The sequence below is a fragment of the Macrotis lagotis genome, chromosome 3, assembly GCF_037893015.1.
Source record: "Macrotis lagotis isolate mMagLag1 chromosome 3, bilby.v1.9.chrom.fasta, whole genome shotgun sequence".
NCBI lineage: Eukaryota > Metazoa > Chordata > Mammalia > Peramelemorphia > Peramelidae > Macrotis > Macrotis lagotis.
The window spans coordinates 18499758-18523757 of NC_133660.1; the positions used below are offsets into that span (position 1 = coordinate 18499758).

General features: G+C 37.9%; 1 protein-coding gene across 2 annotated transcripts in view; it reads left to right on the forward strand.

The window, feature by feature from the left end:
• TNKS (tankyrase) overlaps positions 1–24000 on the forward strand; it is a 207598-nt gene that overhangs the window by 131974 nt on the left and 51624 nt on the right. For both annotated transcript variants that reach the window (XM_074228240.1, XM_074228239.1), the window contains exons 6-9: positions 20228–20322; positions 20869–20935; positions 21592–21778; positions 22907–23028. In XM_074228240.1, coding sequence (XP_074084341.1) covers positions 20228–20322; positions 20869–20935; positions 21592–21778; positions 22907–23028 — 471 coding nt within the window. The remainder of the gene's footprint in view (positions 1–20227; positions 20323–20868; positions 20936–21591; positions 21779–22906; positions 23029–24000) is intronic.

The window sequence follows — 24000 nt, forward strand, 5'->3', positions numbered from 1 at the left end:
GTTACCGATTATCTCTTATTTGCCCAGTGTGACTGCTCTGCTCCCTCCCCACTTTGGAAATTTAATATAAATTGCTAAAATAGCCAGAATTCCCAGGGTGGGCACCTTGGACAGTGGAGAGCCTCAGTACATCAGTCACCTGACAGCTAAGGATCCTGATTGTAGAGCATGCTCTCTTGTGAATCAGAGTGAGAGGCAGTGCATTAACGTACCAGCAGTAAGGCACATGTTATTTAAAAATAGGCTTATTCTGGCAGCTAATTGCTAAAATTTAAAGCATCTTCCTTGCTTGTTTATCTTTTTTTTTTAAGAGGCTTTAATTTTATAGAGGAGTAATATAGGAGCACATTACTTGAATTATCATAGAAGTGGTTATTAAAATCTTGCAAGACTTATAATACTCCTTTGGAAAAAACTCTACTTCAGATCCAGGATAATGCATATTATTATCAAATTTGTGCCCCTTTGTCCCTATCTGTAATACAGAACTAGATAGTTTCTGATTTCTCTTCCTCTTGACTGTTACTGGACATAAGGATCAGAAATTCCTGTTTCAGTAGGAAGGTGCCAGTTGTCTCAGCTAAGTCCCTAGCAGGGTTTCTAAAAATCAGATAATAGCAGAGATCGATAGATATTCTCATTTCATCCTCCAAACTACTCTGAAGAAGATAAGAGAAACCAAGTGACTTTGTCCATACTAATATATTGGGAGGAAGTACTTCAGGTAGAGTTGAACTGTGTAGTATTTTGGGTCCCATGTTCAGTGATCTAGAACCCCATCGGTAGAAAGGATGACTGATCTCTGCTTTATAACACTTGAGGAAATCCCTCTGAGAGGACTAGGCAATATGAATTTTAGCTCCTTTTTGACATTAAATCAACATCTTAGATCTTCATATTCATTAATTTGCCTGTGAATGAGTTTTTTGTATGCATTAATGAGGTTCTTTTACATGAAGGCCTAAAACTCTTGGTGGTTCAAAATACTCATTAGGAAAAAGAGTCTGTGTTAAAGTTCAGGTTATGCCAATCACTGATTTTTCTCCTCAAGCATGAAATTCTGGGTTTTCTTCCATTGCAGAAATGTATTCTCCCTAAAAGTACTTAGTAGTTTCTCATTAAACAATACCAAAGTGATTCTATAGCTCTGGCAAACTCTTGAGCTGCTTCTTTCTCATACTTTGAGAAGTGCATAGAAATCCATTTCCATCCTCCTGATTTGGGTGTTGGCAAAAGTGAATTGCTGGATCTTAAAGAATTCCTCAGGAGTTTGAGCAGTTAAATCCCCAGTTCAGTGGGGATTGGAGGCAATATTCTCCCACTTCTCCCTTCTTCTCCCATTCTTAGTCCTTGTATTCCCAGTCACTCCCAATAAAGAGATTTCCTCTAGTTTGTTTGGACACAAGTACCACCATCACACTTCCTAGGAAGGGCTGAATTAATTGCACAGTCTCACAAACTTCCGAAATTCCTTCCTGCACAAAAGACGCTCCTTTTCCTCATCATGCCATGTCTACCTTCACTTTAGTCTTCTGCTTCTGGTCACCCACCTGCCTTTCTGCAGTGGAGGACATGTCTCCTTGCCAAGTTGTTCAATAAACATTTATTAAGATGTTCTACTTGACTGCTTTGTGTAAAAAGAAATAAAATGACCCAGTCCCTGGCCTCAAGGCATGTTTACAAGGGTATTTGGGGGAATTAGACATGTGTGTGTGTGTGTGTGTGTGTATGTATAAATTTGTGAGATAAAAGATTAGAAAGTTAATATGCATTTAGCAAAAAGTCACAGGGTGCTCTGTGAGAATTTGGAAATGAAGTAAGTCACTTTGACTGAAAAGTGGAAACGAAAATCACAAGCAAACGACATAAGGCTAAAAAGATAGCTGTCAAGTGGTGGGCAGTCCTTGTCACTTAAGAAGTTTGTATTTTAATCAACCTGCAGTTGGCTAGACTTTTTGTATGATGAGTCCTTTTGACATCACTATGAAGGAAGGATTGAAAAAAAGAATGGAGATGCTTTTATCTCCTTCTCAAAAAACTTCCAGATTATATCAACAAGGTAATAAGATTAGACCCCTGATTTGAGTTGAAGTACTCTGCAGCAAGTGAGGCTTATTCACCAAGGACCTAGACTGATGACTGGAGAATGTGTGGATAAAATACCTAAAGGAAATTTTTTTAGCATTTAGTTTGTTATATGGTAAGTATATCATAGATCCCTAAGTAGTTTTCTTTTTACACATTCTCATAATAGTTCAGATAGCTTAGGTAGTCCCAAGAGACTGTCTAAACTTCCTTAATGCATCCATTTTAAGTAGGGGCTCTTGCCAAGTTATATTTATTGTTATGAATGCCAAGGCCAGTATTGATTTTTTTTTTAATTCATCTAGACTCAACTATAAGGATTTTAAATTGACAAACAAGACTACTGTATTAATTAACAAATTGGGATATTCCTTTATGCTTTAAAAAAAAAATCTTGGACTAGTCCTAAAAGTACTTTTAGTAAGTTATTTTCTATATGTGAGTTTTTCTTGGGAACTTATGTTAGTGATTAAAATATTATAGCTTCAAAAGAACAACGTCGATGCTTTTGAAAACTTTACGGGGGGGGGGGCAGCTAGGTGGTTCAGTGGATAGAGCACCGGCCCTGGAGTCAGGAGGACCTGAGTTCAAATCCGGCCTCAGAAACTTAATAATTACCTAGCTGTGTGGCCTTGGGCAAGCCACTTAACCCTTACAAAAACCTAAAGAAAATTAAAAACTTTACCTGGGCTGCCACAGGAATAAATTAGATAAGATGAAGACTTCAAAAAGTGATAGTGAAATTCATAATTTATGTGACTATTGAAAATCTTATCAGCAAAATTGAAGGAATAGAGATAGTTTATTGTCAAGACAATTATCTACAATATACATATGTATTCATTTTCACCCCAGTGAGAAAACCATTTATTTGATCCTAAATAGTTTTATTGAACATGACTTTTTGATCCTCAAATCCCTTTGGAACCTGTCCTTCCCCCTTCTATTCTCCTAGCCCCTTATTTCTTCCTCCACACTGTCATTCTAAGACCCTGGCTACCTAGTGGCTGTCACAAGATCTCCTTCCATCTCTTTTATTCCTGTGTGCATTTGTCTCCTCCCTCTCTGCCCCACTTCACGGGGGCCTTCCTTCTATTGACTGTCTCTCATCTGTCCTTGTTTGCACATACTTATTTGCCTTTCTTGTTTCCCCGGTGAAAGTAGATGGGACTGCTTGGTCCTTTTTGCGTCCCCAGGGAACACTCCCGGGCAGAATCTTTGCTCGGCAGCCTGGTGAAGACAGTAGTTTACAAGTGCCTGCTGTGTGTCAGGGCTACACACTGCGAAAGCAAAGACAAATAGGCCTTGTCCTCCTCCATCTATCCTCTCTCCTTTTCCTCTATCTTTTCATTCTTTTTTTTTAATTCTTAAAATTTATTATTTGTAAACATTTTTTGTTAACATATCTGTTCCAATTATATTCAATACTAGTATCTACCTATCATTTTTTGTAAGGTTTTGAATTTTTCAATTCCCCCTCCTCCCTTCCCCCCCAGAAGGCTGTCTGATAGTCTTTACATTGTTTCCATGCTATACATTGATGTAACACCCCCCCCCCCCCAAGAAGATGAGAAACCTCAAGAATAGAGAGAGGAAAAAAAAATGTACTTTCAGTCTATGTTCAGATTCCAGTGGTTCTGTCTCTGGTGAGTTGCTTTATCATAAAATCCACCAGAGAAGTTGCTTCAATATTTTTCCCTCAGTTGCTATTAACTAGCTGTACCTCCACTCTATTCCTCCCCACTCTCATTTACTCTATTCTCTCTCTCCTTTCATCCTGGCCCTGTACCAAAGTGTGTTGAATCTGAGTACTCTCTCCCTCTATCTTCCTTTTTCTATCACCTATCCCCCCCAATTCCCCCTTATCCCATCCCTTCTCATTATTCTCTAGGGTAAGATAGATTTCCTCACCCTATTAAGTGGGTATGTTATTTCCTCTCTGAGCCATTTCTGATGAGAATGAAGCCTCACTCATATACCACCTTACCTTCCCCTGTTCCAGTCCATTGAAAGAGCTTTTTCTTGACTCTTATGTGAAATTTCTTAGCTCCTTCTTCATCTCCTTTCCCTTCCTCCCAGTACTTTCCTTTATCACCCATTGACTCCATCTTTTTACTATATTATGCCATTATATTCTGCTCCTTCCTATGTCCTGTCTCTATATGTTCCTTCTAACAGCTCTTATAAATGAGAAAGTTCATATGAGTTATCAGTATCTTCTTCCCATGCAGAAATACAAACAGTTCAATATCATTAAGTTCCTCATCCACCCCCTCTATGGTTCACCAGAGTCCTGTACTTGGAGATCAAACTTTCTGTTCAGCTCTGGTTGTTTCAGTAGGAAAGTTTGAAAGTCCACTGTTTCATTGAAAGCCAATCTTTTCCCCTGTCTTCCAGATTATCATATGCCAATACCTATGAGCCTTTAATGTAGATGCTGCCAGATCCTGTGTAATCCTGACTATGGAACCACGGAAGTTGAATTGTTTGTTTCTGGCAGCTTTTAAATTTTTCTCTTGGGAGTTTTGGAATTTGGCTATAATATTCCTGGAAGTTTTTCTTTTGGGATCTCTTTCAGGAGGTGACCAGTGTATTCTCTCGATTTCTATTTTACACTGCTTCTAGGATCTCAGGGCATTTTTTGCTGTATTATTTCTTGAAAAATGAAGTCTAGGCTCTTAAGACCATGGCTTTCAGATAGTCCAATAATTTTTAAATTATTTCTTCTGGATCTGTTTTTGAAGTTGGTTGTTTTTCCAATGAAAAACATTTTCCATTTTCTTCTAATTTTTGGCCTTTTTTGGAAGAGTTTAATTTCTTCCTGATTTCTTGCAAAGTCATCAGCTTCCTTTAGCTCCATTCTGCATTTGAAGGAGTTATTTTCTTCAGAGAGCTTTTTTATCTCCTTTTCCAGTTGGCCAATTCTGCTTTTTAAGGCATTCTTCTCATTTGCCTTTCCTCCCAAATCTTCCACCTTTGAGCTACTCATCAGTTACTTTAACAATAACTTTAACAACCAGCTCATTCATAGGTTTATACTGCTTTGCTTTGCTTTGTTGGTGTATTCCCTGGAACTCACCAGACCCTGCTGGAACTGTGAAGCTTTCTAAGGAGTGGGCCCTTCTCTTGAGGTGAATCCATTCCAGGGCAGCCCTGCCCTTCACAAATTCAAGAGAACTCCCCAGGGCAAGAGCTCCTCTGAGATCATTGCAAGGATTGTTGCCGTATCACATTGGATGCCTCGTGTTGCCTATGTCTGAATCTGAACCCAACTCCCTTCTGATCATCCAAACTTGAAAGAGGCAGAGAGACTAGTTAGAAGTTTAGTCACAATAGAGGAGCAAAAGAATAAGCACCTGAATTAGTCTGGCAAGCATATTAGTAGTAGGAATGAAAGAGATGGATTCAAGAGAAGTTATAATGTATCAGTGACAAGACTTGGCAGCTGATTGAAACCTCAGGGTTTTCCTTACTCTCTTTCATTCAACATATACAATCTTAGTGTGAAGAATGTGAAGAGGGAAATGAGTTTGAGTTTGGAGGTTTTGAATTTGAAACATTATTGGACTTCTAGTGTGAACTGTCCCATAGGTAATTGGTAATGAGAAACTGTTGTGGTATATGACTCCCTTGGTGACCCCAACAGCTTCAGAAGTTTAATTTATCATCTCAATTCAGATCATTCCTGTATCTATGTTGCTGGCTAGAGTTTCTCATTGAAGGCAACCACATGGTTCAGTAGAGTGTGTGCTAGATCTGAATTCAAATATGGCCTTAGACACTACATGATGTCCTAGCTGTGTGATAGTAGATAAGTCACCAAACCTGGTTTTCCTTAATCCACTGGAGAAAGATGTTATACTGCTTCTGAAAGTTTACATTGTGGAAGCCATTACTACCTTAAAGTAGTTTTGCTTTATTTTAAATTGAAGTCAGTTGATTTATCTAAAGAAAGTGTCAAATAGGAAGGAGTGCACAGCTTCAGGCATCATTATGCCTTAGGATTTTTATTCTTAAACCAATAGGCAATAAAACATCATTTGTACAAAAATATTCATAGTGTCCCTGTTTGTGGTGGCAAAGAATTGGAAATCAAGTAAATGTCCTTCAGTTGGGGAATGGCTTAGCAAACTATGGTATATGTATGTCATGGAACACTATAGTTCTATTAGAAACCAGAACGGGGGCAGCTAGGTGGCGTAGTGGATAAAGCACCGGCCTTGGAGTCAGGAGTATCTGGGTTCAAATCTGGTCTCAGACACTTAATAATTACCTAGCTGTGTGGCCTTGGGCAAGCCACTTAACCCCATTTGCCTTGAAAAAACCTAAAAAAAAAAGAAGAAACCAGAAGGGATGGGAATTCAGGGAGGTCTGGAGGAATCTCCATGAACTGATGCTGAGATGAGCAGAACCAGAAAAACATTGTACACCCTAACAGCAACATGGGAGTGATGATCAGTCTTGATGGGCTTGCTTATTCCAACAGTGCAACAACCAGGGACAATTTGGGAATATCTGTGATAGAGAATACCATCTGTTTCCAGAGAAAGAATCGTGGAGTTTGAACAAAGACCAAAGACTATTACCTTTAATTTGGGGGGGGAACCCCATTATCTCATTATGTAATTCTGCTGTCTTTTATACTTTTTTTTCCTTCCTTAAGGAAATTATTTCTCCCTTATCACATTCAACTCAGGATCAGTGTTATGCCATGGAAAAATTTTAAAGATTAACAGACTGCCTTCTTGAGGGGGGTGGGGGTGGGAGGAAGATTGGGGGCAAAACTGTAAAACTCAAAATAAATAAAATCTTAAAGAAAAAAACAATAGGCAAATAGTTGAACTAGTGGATAGAGATTAGGCTTGGGATCAGGAAGACTCATCCTCATGAGTTCAAATCTGGCCTCAGACACTTCCTGGCTGTGTGACCCTGGACAGGTCACTTAACCCTGGTTTGCCTCGGTTTCTCATCTGTTAAATGAGCTGGAGAAGGAAATGGCAAACCATACCAGTTTCTTTACCCAAAAAAATCCCAAATGAGGTCATGAAAAGTCAGACACAACTGAAACAGCAGCTAACTAAGCCAATATTTGAGAACAAAGTTTGCTTTTCTCATCCCAGTTAGATCAATTGAATTATTGTTACCTCTTCACTCTTTGACTATATTGACTATTTTATGGTGTGATGGGATCATAAATAAAGAGCTGGAAGGGCCTTTAAACATTAACCAGTCTATCAAGTCCAGTGACTTCCCCAAGTTTATGCAGGCAGTAAAAAACAACCCAGATTCACTTAGTTCAAGGTTTTTTTTTCTTCTTAAAAGCTAAAATCCTATTCATTATTTGCTTTGATATACTGTGTTAGAAATTGGATTTTTGACTAATAATTTCAAAAAGAAATAATTTAGGTACTGTTACTGACTTGATTTAGAGGATATGCAGTTATTTGGTTTCAAGATCCATAATAGAAAGTCTTGAGAGTGTTTTTTTAAGTATGTACAGATATAATTTAATGAGATACTGAAACTCAGAATAGGGACTTTCTCTTAATATATCTAGTTCTCAGAAATTGTAGATGTATGTAACATCTCAATTGATAAGTACCCTTTTACTGTCAGACTTTTAATGAATGAAGCATTTGTTAAATGCCCTGTATTCATCGCTAAGGATACTAATTGAAAAGTCAGCCCAAGCTCTCCGAGGGGGGGGGGGGGGGGGGGCGGGGCAAGGTTTCAGCTGCATCTCAGATGCGAAGGTCCCCTTAGTCCTTGGGGGAAGTAGCAAAGCAAATCAAAATCAAATGTCTCAAATTTCATGTCATTTCCACTTGCATCATATTATTGGTTTTTGATGTTGAACCATTTGACAATGCCAAGTACTTTGGTGATAAGAACATCCTTTTCCAAGTCTTTGGAAACTGGAACTATAGCAAATGTTAGCCCTGTCAGAGCAATAGCCTGATGGCTACATCCCCCCAGGAGCTACTTCCCAGGATGAGACCCTGGGCTGAAGGCCTGGCTATTTTCAAGGCTCTTGGATTTAGGCCCCTGGGCCAAATCTCCAATAGGGTCTGAGGGGAAATGGTGGCCAAGGTTATAAGTTGACTTGCCTGGCATGTGCTGCCTCTTGGCCTCCCTGCTTTGGTATCAGTCTGCTCAGCTAATCTAAGTTATCTGCTCTTTGGCTGGCAGATGGTTGGCAGTTGGTGAGGATGACTGGTCCCTTCTCTATAGAAGTTGTCTCTCCAAATGATGGCTGTGAGGGCTGGACTGGAAACAGGAGCCAATGGTCTGGAGAAGTGCTTCCAATCTCAGGACTCTGGTTGTCTGTTGGTGGCAGTTGGTTAGCAGTTACTGCTGGAGGTTGTGCTCCTTTTCTACAGTGATTTATGGCTGTGTGGAATAGGAGGGCTGAGTTGGAAATAGGTCCTGTAGACTTTTATTCAGGGAAACAGTGGTAACACATGATTGTCCATACTTCTTCAATCTTTATTACTGATCCATCTCATATGTTACCACCATCCTTCCAGTTTACTCAGGTTTGTAATCTTTGTGATATCCTTGACTCTTTTTGTCTGTCTTTCACAGCTTCTCACTCATATTTGTCCTTGGGTTAAAGCTTTGATCCGTGACATTCTCATCAGTTATCATTGAAACAAGTTCTTTTTTTTTTGTGAACATTTGTTGATAATTATGAAAATAGTAGAAACATTTCTTTTAAAGTATAGCTAATGTTATTAGGATTGCACTGTGAAGGGTTCTAAACAAACCCATCTCCCCCGAGCAACAATTAAAAGAAGCTCCAAATGAATTATTCATATGAAACCTCACTGAACTCTTTCCCATAAAGGCTTTGATAGATGGAGATAATCTCTGAAGCCAAGCCTGCTCTAGGTGTTAAGACCTTCTCTCCTCAGATGACCAGGCAAAGGCCAGTGCCAGTGTACTCTGGATCAAGGGATATCCCAGATCAGACTGAAGCCAGGCTACTCAGGGCTGGAAGCTTGAAACCACAGACCTTCTAAGAAATAGGAGCACACCTCCAAAAGCAGGGCTCTGGTGATGCCCGAGGAGAATAACATGAAGCCCTTAGCTTTGAAGTCAAAATCTTGTAGGAGGTGGACTGTATAAGGAATTAATTATAACTGGATTCCTCTACTGCTGTGATGTGTGACTACAGTCATTGCTTGGAGTTAGGATTCAAATGCAGGGCTGGTACAAGCCCCTCACCCAATCTTTGGCTTCCCTTTATCTTCTAGGAATCTGGCCCCAGCAGCCATCTTCCAATTGGAAGAAGACTCATGGGAGTGGGTGGGGTTTGAGTGGGTCACAAGGGCTAGACATAGTGCTGCACTACAACTAGATAAGACTTGGGCCAAACTACTACAGCTAAAGGATCAAAGGGGAGCTGGCCCTGGCACCAAGTCCTAATTCCAGAATTAAAATTGAAGACATCAAAGAATAGGGGAAAGTCACTTATAATGAAGTCTAGGTATTAAGGGAATCTCAAGCTAAAATCCCAGATTTAAAAAAAAAACAAAAGTTAGAATCTCAAAAAATTATAACTTGGCCACAAGGACAACAAGATGACCTAAAGAAACAAGTAGCTGAAAGAAGACATGGGGATAGAAGAGGGATCTGTTAACCCACCAGCATAAAGCAGCAGATTTTGTGGTTTTGGAGAGTTTCCTAGAGCACTGAGTGGTTAAGGGACTTGCCCAGAGCCACATCTCAAGTCTGTGTCACAGGTGGTACTTTCAGCCCACTCTCTGACCACTGAAATGGAGTAAATTGGAATTAAAACATGTGGAACGAGAATGAATATATTTGAACAAAAATAGGGAAACGCTAAGAAATTTGAGGCAAAATCAGAAGATTAGACAATTAGGGGAGGGAAAAACAAGTGAGTTATCTACTACCAAAAACAACAGACCTGGAAAATAGGAGATTGGCTAGATAATATAAGAATTGTTGGTTCCTACCTCCTCCCAAAAAAACTCAACCCCTTAACTAACAAAAAAGCTGGATCTTACATTTTTTAAAAAATGATGAGATAGAAAATTACCCAGAGCTAATAGAGTTTAGGGGGTAAAGTGAAAATAAAAAGAATTCACTTTGTTACCTGACATATACCTGAAATGAAACTAGTACAAAAATGCCCTAGTGCAAATTCAAATGTTCATGCAAAGCACAATATTAGAGCAACTTGGTGGCTCGTGGGTAGGGCATAGGCCTTGGAGTCAGGAGAACCTGAGTTTAAATCCAACCTCAGACCCTTAATAATTACCTAGCTGTGTGACCTTGGGCAAGTCACTTAACCCCATTGCCTTAAATAAAATTTTTAAAAAAGACAATATTATGAGAAGATAGGAAAGAAGAGAAACATCAAGAGCAAGGGAATGGCAGTTGGGAACATGTAAAACTTGGCAGCAGCTACTGTGAAGGAAAGGAAATCTTGTAATATTGCAGAAAGCAATTAAAAGGTTTATATCAAAAGAAATTTATCTCCCCCCCCCAAAGTATAATTTTGCAAGGGAGGAAATGTACTTTTTTTTTAAAGTTTTTGCAGGGTTTAAGTGGCTTGCCCAAGGCCACACAGCTAGGTAATTATTAAGTGTCTGAGGCCGGATTTGAACTCAGGTACTCCTGACTCCAAGGCCAGTGCTTTATCCACTGCGTCACCAAGCCGCCCCAGAAATGTACTTTTAATGGAGTTTTAAAAGCATTTCTATTTGTGTAGGTTTAGGTACAATCTTCGAAATGCGAACTTAATACACAAGAAAAATCTCAACCATTAACAATCTTTGAAAATTTTGAAAGGGCCAAAGTGTAAGTATTTACAGAGAAAGTAATCATGCCTTTTCAAAATTTCACTGTCACCAAAGAAAAATAAACTTGGGTTCTAGATAAGAGTTTCATGCTCTTCTGTTTGATTTAGGAGATTTAAGAATAGGGAAAGTAGTATTTTAGAAAAGAAGTGAGGAAAGAAGGTATAACTTAATATTCTTCCTAAATATGGCATATTAGATAATTTAATATTATATAACTGTGACATTGTTATATAATAGTTAATCACCATATGGCAATAATATAACAACAAAAATTTAAAAATCACTGTAAAACAACAAATGACAAAGTTCAAGAGGAAATGTGCATCTCAATCAGAAGGAAAATTCAGTACACATATTAAAATCAGTATGACAGTGGTGAGGCTAGGGAGAGGGAAAAGGGTAGCTGTGGAAAGGAAATTATCTTGAGCATAATAAACCAATTATGAAAAGTGAAGTATAAAATGGAGATGAAATTTTTTTAAAAAAAAGGTAAGATCAATTTATTCTGAACTGGTTGAAGGAGAGCATAGCTAATAATCATGATTATGAATGTGAATGGTTGGAATTATCCCTAAATTGGAGCAAGGTAACGCTTAAATATTTGAAGACAACTACTGAGTCTTCATTTCTCCAAAGGAAACATGTCCAATTCATTTAACAATTCTCAGATGAATAGTAGCTAGAATCCCTTCTTACATCTTCCTGCTTTGTCGTCTTCTGAATCCTTGCCAGTTTATCAGTGTCTTAATCTGGGACACCAAGACCTGAACACCTACTCCAGATGTTGTCTAACCGTTGCAGAAAGTTATCATCACCTAATTCCTAAGAGCTCTTCTTTTTATATTGTAGCCCACAATTTGATAACTTTTTGCCTGACACATGATGTTCCTACCTCATCAAGCCCAAAACTGTGCCTTCTCCATTTCATACTTGCAAAGTTGAGTTTTTGTATTCAAGTTTAAGACTTTTATCTCTGTTGAATTTTATCTTATCAGATTAAATGTCATACTCTAGCTGTTTGTTGTTTGGTTTACATTTTGATAAATTTATTTCAGAATTCCTTTTTTGCTTTGTAAATTTTATTTCAGTAGCCTTTTTTTCCTTTGGCAGATTCTTTGTATTTTATTTCATACCTTCAAAAAACATTTTTCTTTGAAGGTCTTTATAGATTTCATCTCATTGCACCAAAGGGGTCCATGAAATATAAAAGGCTTAAGAACCCTTTGACTTGTACCTGTCAAAATCCTTTAGCATTCAGGGGCAGCTGGGTGGTACAGTGATTAGAACACTGGCCCTGGAGTCAGAAGGACCTGAGTTCAAATTCAGCCTCAAACACTTGATACTTAACATCTCTGTAACCTTGGGCAAGTCACTACCCTGTTTCCTTGCCAAAAAAAAAAATAGAAAAGATCCTTTAGCATCTGGACTTTATTATCAGGTGTTAGCTTTTTGTTCCTACCATATTTGTGTCATCTTCAAATTTGATGTACATGGTGTGTCTCCACTGAACTAAATCTATTTTGCATTCCTCTCTTCTTATAGTTTAATAATTCTTTCAGTCATGTGAATTGTGAATGTAAGTGAAGTCAACTTAAATGGAGATTCAACCATCTAATTCTAAGACATATGTGGGTAAAAGAAAAAAGCAATGATCTATGCATTCAGCTATAAAAGCAATCAACAATTCAAAAGTACTGCCTCAGATTTTTAATAAAATTGAAAACAAAAAACTTTGATTTAAAATGAAAATATTCATTTTTTGAAAAGATTAACAAAATAAGAAAAACCTATTAGCTAATTTATATTTTAAGCAGAGAAGAAATCTCCATCACCAGATAAAAAATGAAAAATGGATGAACAGGAGATAAATTATTTAAATTTATTTTACACTAATATGCTAACCAAACCACTCAAAAGGTATTTAACTTTATATATTACACAAGTTCAATGGAAAAACCATCCTTTATGAAGCATATATGATCTGAATACTTAAACTGGAGAGATACAAAGCAGAGGAAGAAATCTACACATGATGACTCTGAGTATTGATTCAAAAACATACCTGTCAGTACAAGAGGAACATGTTCAAAAGATCATTGTACCAGTAATGGTTTAGTATTAAAAACCTCTGAATATAATAGGTCATAGTAATAACAATAAAATCACCTCATCAATAGATGCAGGAAAAGTTTTTTCCAAAATTCAGTGTTCATGTAAAAATACTTAAAAGCATAGGAATAAGTGCATCTTCCTCCAAAGTATAAACAAAGAATATCAGAAACCAAGAAGTAGAATTAGCTAGAGAAAGACTAAGGATCAGCAACAAGAGCAGAATGCCCAGTGTCATTCTGTAAATGTCATCTTGCTTCTCTTTGGGCTCACTGCTAAGTTTGGGAAAGAATTTCAAGGCTACACATTGGGAGTAAAGAAACCAAATTATTACCATTTGTCAGTTGCAGTAGTTTACCTAGAAAATCTCATCGATGTAACTAAAATCAGTTAATAGAAAATTGTCATTTAAGAATCAGAATATAAAGTTATCTCAATCAGTCATTAGTATTTTGAAATATTGTATAACAAAATTCAGTAGAAAGGCTAGAAAAAGAAATTTATTCAAAGATTATTGTAATCCAATTAGATTATAAAGTCCTTGAGCCCAGAGCATTATCTTTTGCCCTAGCACTTAGTATAGTGCTTGGCCACATTGGGGGTGGGTGGTAAATAAATGTTGATTGATTAGAGAGTGTATATGAATGCAACCTATAAACCACTTTTACAGAAATGAAGCAAAACAATAATTGAAGATCAAGTATTTGTTTATGGTGCACCTTTCCAATATAATAAGAATAGTTATATCACCTAACTGCATTCACAGATTTGATCTTATGCTAATCACACTATCCAAAGGTTATTTTCTAGATATGGATAAAAAAAGGAACACAATTGATCTGAAAAAACAAAAGGTCAAGAATATCAAAGGAAATGAGAGTGAAAAGAAATTAAAGTCATTTAGCTATGCCAGGTCTCAAGCTATTACAAACTAATTGTCATCAAAGCAACTGGTCCTGCCTTAAAAAAAATTTATCAGTGGAATAGGTCAAATAAACAAGATCTGAAAATGATGGAACAAAGTATTAGAATATCTGGTAAATTCGGGAGAAACTAACTTTTGGGATAAGGAATCTGTGTGATTAAAAAAAAATGTTGGGGGGAATGGGAAAACAGCCAGGAAAAAGTTGTGATTAGAACAACACTTTATGCACCATGCCACAATATTCTCCAAATGGATAGATGACTTAAAATAGGAATAAGGAAAGGGATAAAGAACCTATGATTTTATGGTTAATAGGGTTCAGTTCTCTGGTGAGGTTAAATTTCATTTGCCAATGCAGGTCAGTACCTTCTCTGCAGTTTTTACCCTTAGAAAGTGTATTAGAATAGGACCCTGTGAGGTTAATTAACTTTCTCAAGGTTCAGATGCCCAGTACACCAGAATTGGATTGATTATGATCTGACTTCCAGCCTAATTCGATATCTGCTAGGTTCAAGGGCCATCATTCAAGACTTCCATATTAAAATTATATCATAAAGCCATAAAGGGAAATTAATTTTTTGGATGCATTTTATTTTTTCCTTTAGCAAGTTTTTTGGTTCCTCCTTTCAAAAAAATTATTTTTTCCAATCACATGTAAAGACAAGTTTTCAACATTGATTTTTGTAAAGTTTTCTCTTTACCTCCCGTCAACTAATCTGATATAGGTCATACATACACAATCTTTTTAAAAAATCATATAAATATTTTATTTGTTTTATAATTATGTACAATAGTGGTTACTAATCCTTTTTTTATACAGTTTTGAATTTTATGATTTTTCCCCCACCTTCCCCTCCTTTCCCCATCCCCCCAGCAGAAAGCAATCTGATAATCTTTACATTGTTTCCATGATATGCATTAATCTAAATTGAATGTGTTAAGAGAAAAAAAACATATCCTTGTGAAAGAAATAAAATATTAAAGACAGCAAAATTATGTAGGACATAAGACAACTTTTCTAAAAATTGAAGGTAATAGTCTTTGATCTTTGTTTAAACACCACAATTCTTTCTCTAGTTACAAATGGCATTCTCCATTACAGAATTCCTAAAATTGTCCCTGGTTGTTGCAGTGATGGAGTGAGCAAGTCCATTAAGGTTGATCATCAGCCCCATGTTGCTGCTGGGGTATATACACTGTTCTTCTGGTTCTGCTCATCTCTCTCAGCATCAGTTTATGCAAGTTTTCCCAAGTTTCTCTGAAATCTCATCTCTCTTGATTTCTAATAGAACAGTAGTGTTCCATTACATATATATGCCACAATTTGTTTAGCCATTCCCCAATTAATGGACAGCCCTTCATTTTCCAATTCTTTGCCACTACAAACAGAGATGTTATGAATATTTTTGTACAAGTGAATACATGCACAATCTTGTTACACATATTTCCATATTAGTCATTCTGTGAATGGACAGATGAAAGAAGAAAAAGCAGAAAAAAAAGAAAAAACTACGAGAAAAGTGGAAAAATAGGTGAAAATTGTATGCTTTGATCTTCATTCAGACTCCATAGTTCTCCTCTGAATATGAATGGCATTTTCCATTCCAAGTTTTTAAAATTGTCTTTGTTAAGAAGAACTAAGTCTGTCATAATTGATCGTTACACAGTGTTGCTTTTGAGGGGGCACAATGTTCTCCTGGTTCTGCTCACTTCACTCAGCATTAGTTTATATCACTATTTCCAGGTTTGTTTTTAAATCCACCAGCTCATCATTTCTTTCTTTTTTTAATTTAAAAAAAAATTTTAGCTCATCATTTCTTATAGAATAATAATATTCCATTATATTCATATACCACAACTTATTTAGCCATTCCCCAGTGAATGGATATCCTCTCAATTTCCAATTCGTTGCCACCCACAAAAACAGCTGCTATGAATAATTTTTGTATATGTGGGTTCTTTTCCTTTTTTAATGATCTTTTTGGGGGCTACAGATCTAGGACTGGTATTGCTGGATCAAAGGATATGCACAATTTTATTGCCCTTTGGGTATAGTTCCAAATTGTTCTCCAGAATGGTTGAATCAGTTCACAACTCTACCATCAATGCATTAGTATCTCAGTTTTCCCACATTCCCCAACATTATTTTCCTTTTTTGTCCTAGGAACCAATCTGATAGGTATGAGATGGTACCTCAGAGTTGTTTTAACTTGCATTTCTCTAATCAATAATGATTTAGAACATTTTTTCATATGACTATAGATAACTTTAATTTCTTAATATGAAAACTGCCTTTTCATATCCTTTGACCATTTATCAATTGGGTAATGATGTGTATTCTCATAAATATGATTCAGTTCTCTATTTTAGAAATGAGACCTTTATCAGAAACTGGCTGTAAAAATTGTTTCCTGGCTTTCTGCTTTCCTTCTTTAGTTTTTTGCAAAGCATTGGGGTTGTGATTTAACTAAGTGTAATCAAGGTCACACAGCTAGGCAATTATTAAGTGTCTGAGGTCTAATTTGAACTCAGGTCCTCTTGACTCCAGGGTTGGTGCTCCATCCACCTTTGCCGCCCCTTTGCTTTCCTTCTAATCTTGGTTGCTTTGGTTTTGTTTGTACATAAGGAGAAAATTCTTACCCAAACAAAGGACAGATGTTAAATGATAAAATTAACAAATTTGAAATAAATTTGAAATTTGAAAAACTTATGTACTAGGCAAAATAACTATAGTTAGAAGGTAAAAAATTTATAAAGATCTTCACAGCAAATTGCTCTGATAAAAATTTAATATCCAAAATATATAACTGATATAATATGTAAAGTACACAAACAGGCAGTTCTCAAATGAAGAAATGAAGTCTTATCAACAATCACGTGAAAAATGTTCCAGATCACAAATAAGAAAGGAAATTCTAATCAGAAAAATAGTAAAAATAACTAGATTTTTAGATAGTGCTTTAAGGTTTGAAAAGTATTGTACATACATTATCTCATTTGAGTCTTAAAAAGGTAGGTGATGTCTGAAGGAGGATATGAACTCAGTTCTTCCAAATTTCTTATTCTTTCTCCTGAGCACATGTCCTGTTGTCCTTGGACCCAACACAGTGCCTTGCCACACAGAGAATATTTAATCATGACGGTTGCTTTCATTCATGAAAGAGATCCAATTGTATGGTTAACTCTTTATAGGACTCTAAACTGTGATGAAAAGAAAACTCTTTGGACTGGGAAAGAAGCCCCAAACTGGGAATCTCTGCCTGGTTTCTCATCTTAGCTCTGCTCCTTGCAACCTGAGTTCCTTTAGGAAATGCATCTATCTCTGTTGAGCTTTAGTATCTGTGTGGTGCTGTGGGAATCCAGGATGATAAGCCTGAGATGGCTGTGGATCAGCAATACCTTAAGGTGGGTGGATAGTAGAGGAAAGACATCAAACCTGAAGAAAACCTAGGAGTTTTGTATTAGAAAACTTACACATAGAATCCTTTTCAATTTTTTCAACAAAATGAGCTCTCTTTCCTCTTCATTTTCTTAGTGACTTGTTCCTTTTGATAAATAGTGACTTGTTCCTTTTAATAAATAAGTGACTTGTTCCTTTTGATAAATAATATAATTTCTCAGTATTTGGCTTAAAAATTGAGTATTAAATGAAAGGAGAAACAGAAAATGAAGGTTTGTTGATTACACTCATTGACATGATTCTGTGCTTCTCTTTTGAAAGAGGTGCTGGGTATACATATTTTATTGCATGTTGTCTTTGTAATAATTGATTTTCTTAAAACACAAGCAGTAATTCTTTTCCCCCTTTCCCCCCCATCTTCATGACATAACTGACATGGGATTTAACAGTGTTTCTGGAAATCAAGCTACTTTGTAAGCATGCAAAGAGGAAGCATTTCGATCAGTCTCCCAAATTTAGAGCTTCCTTAAACCAACCCTCTCCAAATGGGAGTACATAGCCAGTAAGTTAGTGAGGTGTAGGATTTGAACTCAGGTCTTCTTACCACCCAGCTTAGTACTATATTTTTTGCTGCCTAAGAGCTAAAAACATTCTTTCCGTATCACAGCAGGGAAAGGGGATCTAGTGGCTGCTGAAGCTGTTAAGATACCTCAAAGATATTTCAAAGACTAGATTTGACCAATATGCAATACTCAGTACAGAGATCAACACAAATTATACATTGGACACAGGGTGGAAAGTACATCAGACCTTGTTGGTAGGGAATAATTTGAACATTTGCAGTGTCCTTCAAAAATAGGATTTTGTTTTATCCTCTCGATCTTTTGGGGGAGCTGGACTCCATTGCTGATAATATCTTTATTTTACATTTGAGGAAATTGAGACCCAGATTAAGCAGATTTCATAAGGCTTCATTGGAGGTTACTAATAGGACTTGGAATAAATGCACAATTTGCTTCTGCCCACTTATTTTCCCATACTATCTTTTTAGTGGTCATGAGCTGTTCAGAATTTCATTTTAAACTTAGACTGTACTGATTGAAAGAAGATTTATATTCTGTCTTGGAAACTGTTACAGACACACTGCTGTAGTAGTTCTTTCATGGTTTGACCTTAGATGTTTAAGGAAAATGTATTTGAAAGACTGTACTCTAAGGGCGGCTAGGTGGCGCAGTGGATAAAGCCACTGGCCCTGGAGTCAGGAGTACCTGGGTTCAAATCCGGTCTCAGACACTTAATAATGACCTAGCTGTGTGGCCTTGGGCAAGCCACTTAACCCCATTGCCTTACAAAAACCTAAAAAAAAAAGACTGTCCTTATATCAAAACATGAGGAGGAAAATCTGGAAGGAATAATCTTAGAAATGAACAGAAATATACCTTCTATAAAGTGCTATTATAGTAATTAAACTTTGTCAGTACATGAGTCAAGGTGGACTAATTGCTGTGGATGCAAAGAAGCTTTTAATTAAAAAAAAATGTTCTGATGGATTTTATAAAAGGGCTGAAGTCTGGTTGGATCATTTTAATGATCCTGCTGAATTTAAGCAGTGAACCCTTTAATAACTTCATTCCAATTTTACTGTGGGCAGAAATTAGTTTTGAAAGAAACTCCTTATTTTATGTGTGTTGGAACTGTTGCCCTACAAATACATTAATATTATCTAATGATGAGGTATTTCATGTAGTAAATTGGTCTTGAGAATTTGCCCATCAGTTCCTCGACAGAGTGAATATGGATATTATCGTCCACATTCTCAGCACTCAATCCTCTGTCTCCAATTTTTAGGTATCTCCTCTCACCTTCAGCTTTCCTCTCCCCTTCCCTCTTATTTTCTAGAGCATGGAACTTTTCTCTGGGTACATTGAAGGGGGATGGTTATGAAAGAAGACTTTCTGAAGGAAATGGGCCCTGAGCAATGGTTCTAATTTCTGCAAAAGGGAAAAAGGCTTTTAGATAAGGAGAAAACATACTCAGAGACATAATTCACTAACTAAAAGATTCATTGAAGAGGAGTAGGAAAGTTAGAAAATTTGCCAGGGAATTTGCAAGTATCTTGTTGGATATCTGGGAGACTGATGCTCTTATTAAGCCCCATTTACATTGAGGAGACTGAGGCAAGCAGAGGTTGAGTGCCTTACTCAGAATCACATAACTGTTAATATCTGAGGACAAGATTCAAACTTGGGTCTTGAGTTGGACCCAGTACTACACTACCTTCCTTGCCTCATCAGCCAAGCAGAGAAATTTAAACTTGATGTGGTAGACCAGGTTGTTCTTGAAGTGAAACAGTTCATAGGTGAGAGATTTGGAGAGCAAGAAAAATGCTGCCCCCTATCAGGGTCACATTCTTCCTTGGCCTATAAGGTCAGATTTCCCTTAATGACTCTGGAGGAATAGAATCCCCTCAAACAGGGAAGTGAGTTAACATGATGAGGTTCAGTCATTCTAAAAATGGAAAATTTATTTTAGCTGGAAGCTAAAATAGCAGTCGACCACCATTGAAAATCAAATTGTGCAAGTTTCTCTGATAAAGACCTCATTTTTCTTTCTTTTTATTTTTCCAATTTTATGTAGAGATAATTTTCAATATTCATTTTTGTAAAGATTTTTTAGACAACTTTGAGTACTGTGTAAAATATGACCTAGGGAGATGTACCGCCCATTCTGGAACTATGAATGAAGCCTGGTCTCATCTGGGAAGGAAAGACTTTTACAAAATTTGCATCTTCTCATTAGTTCCCTTCTGTCTCATCAGGTTGATAGTCCTGAGTATTTACTTACTTGTAGACAGATTCTGTTTGTTTTTCCTTTTTCCAGTCAACTCCTTTACACCTGGCTGCAGGATATAATCGTGTCCGGATAGTCCAGCTTCTCCTTCAGCATGGCGCTGATGTTCATGCCAAAGACAAAGGGTATGTGAACCCAGGGTAACCTCTGAAGACTGTGGGCATGGCTTCTTAAATGGTACTTTGGAATAGGGGATTGAAGTCATGTTTGAGCACCATCTCCATTCCATTTCACTGGGCTCAAACTGTCATCCTCATTTCACCCCGTTGCCTCTGAACAGGTAACTGTCATCCCACACAGGCACCATGTGGTCTTATGGAGACCCTCACTCACAAGCTTGTTGGCCAACTTCAAGTGAACCACAAGGAAGCTCTTACCATGAGCCAGGTATTGTCAGGTACTGTGTGGAGAGGCACTGGGGCACCAAGGGCATCAAAGCAAAAAAGATAGCATTTATAAAAAGGGAAAGCCCTTTTTACCTTGACAACTCTCAGTGCACCAACAGGTTTGACTGAAATTGTTAGGGCCTCATTTGATGGAATGCCTTTGCCTTCATGGACAGGATCTCAGGATTTTGAAGTCAGATTGTGTTTGGTCAGTCATGTTTTGTAGATTCCTGCTAGCCCTCTCTGGTCCTTTAATTGTTCATGTCATTTGTTTTCTTCACCCAGCGGGCTTGTGCCTCTGCATAACGCGTGTTCATATGGACATTATGAAGTCACTGAATTACTTTTAAAGGTAAGAGAACTAGAACAGATTGCTTTTTATTTGTCCTTGACAGTTTTAATTGAAAGCTCTAGAGCTGTAATAAATTTTTTTAAAAACTACAATATATAGTGTGTCTATGTATTTTCCTCTAGAAATTTTGAAATTCTAACCATCATGATATGTTTTAAAATATAACCTCATTTTCTTTAGTACTTTTTAAACTCTGAGTAAAAGAATGAAAATGGTTTGATAGAATTTTTTTCCATTTATTTATTTTCTCTTCTATTGCCCTTTCCCTTCCTTGAATAAAAAGAAAAACTTTACTCTTGGTTTTTTGTTGTTGTTTGTTTGCTTTTTTATTTTTTTTTGGTTTTTGCAAGGCAACAGGGCTAAGCGACTTGCTCAAGGTCACACAGATAATTCTTAAGTGTGTGAGGCTGAATTTGAACTCGGGTCCTCCTGACTCTGGGGCTAGTGCTCTATCCATTGTACCATCTAGCTGCCCCAAAACAATACTTTGTAACCAGCAAGTAACACACATTTTCCACATTGGCCATGTATTGATCAGAACTTTCAGTTTATCTTCCCTACATTGTCATGACTGTATTAACTGTTCTCATCAAGGGAAAATTTCTGAATTGTATTTCAGGCTTGTCACTAACCTGCAGCCTTTCCCCTGTTCTTAGCATGGAGCCTGTGTCAATGCTATGGACCTCTGGCAGTTCACCCCGCTCCACGAGGCTGCCTCCAAGAACCGTGTAGAAGTTTGTTCTCTGCTGCTTAGTCATGGAGCTGACCCCACCTTGGTCAACTGTCACGGCAAAAGTGCTGTGGACATGGCTCCCACACCTGAGCTTCGGGAGAGGCTGACATGTACGTATCTCTGTCCTCTGAATTTGTAGTGGCTCTTGTCACCTCCCATAGGTCTCTTTTCTCTGTGTATCTGTCTTCTTCAGAGTCTTGCCAATTTTGATTTATCTGGTTATTTTTTTCGAGCTTTTAGGTATTACATTGTTCATACTTATTATCACTTCTGAAAGCTGAGACATTTGGAATCCATATATTCAAGGTTTGATTTTGCCCAGATTTATGGAGTTTGAGCTGTTGATTTTTTAAAAATTTTATTTATTTAAGGCAATAGGACTAAGTGACTTGCCCAAGGTCACATGGCTTGGCAATCCACCTAGCTGCCCTGAGATATTGATTTTTTAAGGAAGATTCAAGTCACTTTTTAAAAAAAATTTGTTTAAGGTAATGGGGTTAAGTGTCTTGCCCAAGGCCATACAGCTAGGCAATTATTAAGTGTCTGAGGCCGGATTTGAATTCAGGTCCTCCTGACTCTAGGGCTGATGTTCTAACCATTGTACCACCTAGCCGCCCCAATTCAAGTCACTTTTAATCTTGACTGTCTTTTGTTAGTGTGGCTGTCTTCATCAGACAGTGTTTACTGAAGACTGTTGTCTCAGATAGAAGTATAATGAAGTGTATTCAGATCATACTTGATAGAAAAAGTTTAGGTAGTGGCATTTTGAAATGATGCATAAGTATAACTGAATAGGCATGGTCCTAAGGATCCTCTAGTTTTCTAATGCTACAAATGGAACACTCGTTTTGGGACTCCCCTCTCCTCTCCTCTCCTCTCCTCTCCTCTCCTCTCCTCTCCTCTCCTCTCCTCTCCTCTCCTCTCCTCTCCCCTCCCCTCCCCTCCCCTCCCCTCCCCTCCCCTCCCCTCCCCTCCCCTCCTCTCCCCTCCCCTCTCCTCTCCTCTCCTCTCCTCTCCTCTCCTCTCCTCCCCTCCCCTCCCCTCCCCTCCCCTCATGTCCTCCCCATACTCTGGTATATGGTGTTTGATACTAGTCTGTATCAGGGATATTTACCTGGAGGGCTATAGACTCCACAGGAGAGCTTTCAGGGGCCCATGACTTTGGGTGGGGGGGGGGTGGAGAGACTTTGTTTTTACAATAAACTTTGATCTTGCTTTATGTACACTTTTGTTAACAGATGAATTTAAAGGTCATTCTTTACTACAAGCAGCCAGAGAAGCAGACCTGGCCAAAGTCAAAAAAACCCTTGCTTTGGAGATCATCAACTTCAAGCAGCCCCAGACGCATGAGACCGCTCTGGTGAGCTTCTGGTGCCTTCCTTCCTGCAATACATCTTAGAAGTGGGTTGCCACCGAGGTGGTCTGAAGTCAGCAGCGTACATACTCATTCAGCCCCTCACTCAGCCACTTTCCAAGAGCAGACCCCTAGACTTTGTTGGGCTTGTTTACAGCAATTAAAAGAATGCAGTGGACAGTACAATCGTTAAGCTTTGCCTTTGGGATGCTTTCACCTGAGTCTGGGCCCATTCTTATTTTATTTCTGGCTCTTTGTATTGTAACCTAGGATTTTCATGAACATGCAAAATAGACTTGATTTGTAGAGAGCATCCATGTGAGTTTTTTGATAAGCCAGTTAGTTTATTTCTACAATAGAGGTCAGACTGTTTTTTCTAACCACTGTTAGGTCCATTTCCATTTCAGTTCATGTTTGTTTTCTTTCCATTCACTCATGGAGTGTTTTTGACCTTGTCCTCATCAGATCTCTGCCAACACAAGTGTACTATCTTTAAGAATCAGCCCCATCCATGGAGAAAAAGGTTGTGGTACTGTGTTACTCACCAGTCAGCATTTTGTCCCCAACGCACAGATTGCTTGATAGACAGAAACCTAGGGAGTCTTGCACTCACCTGTGGGCCTGGGAAGCAGAAACTTGTTGTTGGGGTCATTTATTCTCCCTGGCCTTCTTTGATCTCTTGATATGGCCCTGACAGCTTAGTTAAGCAATGGGTATCTGCTGTGACCAGATCTTTAGTTGTCTGGACCCTTGGAATCCAGGGCCTGGGCTCCATTCCTGCTGCTTCTGCTGCACTGAGACCCACTGGCCTCAGCTTAGTCCTCAGAAGGTTGGAATAGAGGGCCTCTGAGCCACCTATTAACCTGAGCTTGTGCTAATGAGTTACACAATTTATTTTCAGGAATTCACCTGATTTTGTATAGTTGCTTGGGCCCCAGTTGCTTTTTTTTTATAAAAGGAAATCTATGTAGATTTCAT